This window comes from Cryptomeria japonica, chromosome 4 (assembly GCF_030272615.1).
Source record: "Cryptomeria japonica chromosome 4, Sugi_1.0, whole genome shotgun sequence".
Lineage (NCBI taxonomy): Eukaryota > Viridiplantae > Streptophyta > Pinopsida > Cupressales > Cupressaceae > Cryptomeria > Cryptomeria japonica.
The window spans coordinates 483,755,915-483,758,804 of NC_081408.1; the positions used below are offsets into that span (position 1 = coordinate 483,755,915).

The 2,890-nt window shown below is 42.1% G+C and overlaps 1 protein-coding gene across 1 annotated transcript; it reads left to right on the plus strand.

Annotated features, from left to right (window-relative positions):
- Positions 1 to 398: 398 nt before the first annotated feature.
- LOC131060438 (methyltransferase FGSG_00040) lies at positions 399 to 2,561 on the plus strand. Its single transcript, XM_057993674.2, has one exon. The coding sequence runs from the start codon at positions 399 to 401 to the stop codon at positions 2,559 to 2,561; it is 2,163 nt and encodes a 720-aa protein (XP_057849657.2).
- Positions 2,562 to 2,890: the final 329 nt, after the last annotated feature.

The window sequence follows — 2,890 nt, forward strand, 5'->3', positions numbered from 1 at the left end:
TTTAATTCTACATCTCTGATAGTAAATCTGGGAGTACAGAGAATGAGAGTAAATCTTGGATAGTAAATCTGGGAGCGAATATATTAACAAATATGTCCCCGAGTACAGAGGATGAGAACGGAGGCACCATGAAGGTTGAAGGGTTTACAAAGATTAAATGAAGGGCATTAAGCATTAATTCTAATAATTTTGGAAATCTTCTGAGAATCTCTTTTTCTTATTAACGAGTAAAGTATGAGTTAGTCTAGCGGTGAAAAATTTGTGCTATTGAAAGAGTAGTTATAAATTCATCTACGAGTTTACATATGTAGACCTATTTTGTAGTGCAAGAGAAGTAGGTAGAAGCAAAGGAAATAGCACACTCGAATCCAGAGAGAAGTAGGTAGAAGCAAGCAAATATGGATCTTTCCCCAAACGAGCTGCAAGAAAGATGGAAGGCCCTTCAAGCTTCACAAGATTTTGATAAACAAGGCCTTGTTGCATGGCACACAAGAAATTACCAGTGGGTCAAGTGTATAGAATCACGTTCGCCAACATTAATTCGGACAGCCTCCATTAGCGAGAATCAAATCCCCTGCGTGGAGCAAAGCCTGCAACAGATTCCCGCAAAGAAGCTTCAAATTGGCCACCATCATGAAGGCCGCGTTTTGTTTGGAACGTTGTGTGCGGAGGCGCACAGGATGGTTGCCATTACCACAGTTTTGGAAGATGACTGCGGAAATGGTATTCAAATCGCTATATATAACGTCCCACTTTCGATTTGGAGGACTGCAGATGTGCGCAAGCTTTATCCCAAAGGTGCTAGGGTTGCTGTGAAAGAGCCCTACTTTAAGCGAGCCGATGATGGTCTTCTCACGGTATGTGTTGATAACCCTAATAACATTGGCATTCTTGGTGTGCCTCAAGAGGATGCTTTACTTTTGGGCCTGCTTCAATTGCGGGTTGAAGGTAACAAATGTTTCAGAGATAGCAAGTTGGAAGACGCCGTGGAATTTTACTCCACTTGCATAGACATGATTCTTTTTGTGCAGAACATTTGGTGCAGTTATACTTTGGGCTCTTCAAATATTCAGCAGGGTGTAAAGGAGACACTTTTGTATTCCTATTCTAATCGTGCAGAGGCCAGATTGAAGCTCAAAGACTTTCCCAGGGCTGTGGAGGATTGTGATAAAGCATTAGATCTGGATTCTGAGCACCTCAAATCCCTGTGCCGCAAGGGGCGGGCTCTGCATGCACTTGGCGAGTTCAATTTAGCCTGTGAGTGCTTTGAGAGAGCTCTACAACACTCCCCAACAGCCACCGACACGGAATCTCTGTATCACAACTCCAAGAAATTCAACGACCAAAACAGAGAAGGTATGTTCGATCTTTCTACATATTTTTCGAATGGATGCAGGCCAGAAGATGTTCCTGTGGTGAGCAATTATATTGGTTCAGTTGTCATCAAGAGATCATCAACAAAGTCTTCAGTGCACGGGCTGGGGTTATTTGCTACAGAAAACGTAGATATTGGAGACATTCTGGTTGTGGACAATAGCATTGCATTCAAGTGCATAGAGTCCACAGAGCCAAGAACCCTAGGTACTCTCAGTATTCTCAAGGCTTCAGTGGATGAGGTTAGGGAGGATATACTGGCAAAGGTTGTTTCTTCTGCAGAGTCATCGCCCAGGGTATTGCAGCAGTTAAATTATCTTGCTCAGAACGAAATTGAAGTTCCCTCCATGGATCTGTTTCACATAAATAACAACAGCTGGAAAAATTATGGCGTCTGCGTGAGAAAAGAGGGTTTTGCATTGGACGAAGATGATGTTGTGAAGATAATGGAGAGCGTGACATGCAACATACAGCATTTTGCTGCACGAGACATCAAACGATTTGGATTGTGGGTGCTTCCATATTTTATTAACCATTCCTGCTTTCCTAACTCCAATTGCATGGTTGTGGGAGAGGCCATGTTTATAATAGCAGGAAGAAAAATCGCTGCCGGAGAAGAAATAACAGTCTCTTATTTTTCAAATCTTATACCACTCAAGCTGCGCGAGTCGATATGCAGTCTGAAGGGGTTTCACTGTGACTGTAAGCGGTGTGTCTTAGAGCGAAGCTTACCAGCCGCCCTAGCAGGGGCTCTTGACAAACTGGCGCAATCCATTCGATGCACTGTAAACGAGTCCAACTGTCACCCTATTCAGCAGATGAAGTCCATCTCTAAGAATGCTGTGCATTTGGAAAAGGCCTTGACCGCCCTGAGCCCTGAAGAAAAGCAACTGATGCGAGCTTCCTTTCATCCTATCTACTCTAATATTCTTCTTTTTCTTGATGTCGATGTAGCTCTGCCTTCTTTCCGAGAATTAGTTGAAGCTTGCCAAAATGCATCGCCAGGCAATTTCATGTCGTTTTCATTGTGTGCCGCAAGAGGTGTTAAGCCGCAAGAGGCAGAGGAAGTGTGTTGTGCAATGATAGGCAAACAGGAACAGCGCCTTGTTTCCTCTCTATTCAAGTGGGCTGGTATTGGGGTTTTTGAGCCCAGCTTGACTGACATCCGCTCCAGAAAAGTCATGTAATATTTAGGTAGTTCTGAAACACATGTTTGTTTTCTTTTACCCAACTTTTTGAACTCTATGTCTCTGTAGGTAATATATGTCCAGTTAGTAGTAATAGATCTTGGAGAGGTATAGCTGTTGTGATGATCTTCTTATATAGATTATGTAATCGACAGTCTTGTTAAAAAGATCATGTGCATGTTTAGTTTATTTGCTTTCTTTCTGTTCATTTGGAAGCTATTAACTTATTTAAGAACATGGCTTTAAAATTGGAGGAGGAGAATATTTTTATAGAAAAGTTATTATATTTGTATAGGAAGATCTTACCCCCAAAAAGGGCATTATGGAAT

Bases quoted from the DNA above. Each gene is read 5' to 3' on its own strand.
- LOC131060438 (XM_057993674.2), top strand. From the start codon at position 399: ATGGATCTTTCCCCAAACGAGCTGCAAGAAAGATGGAAGGCCCTTCAA.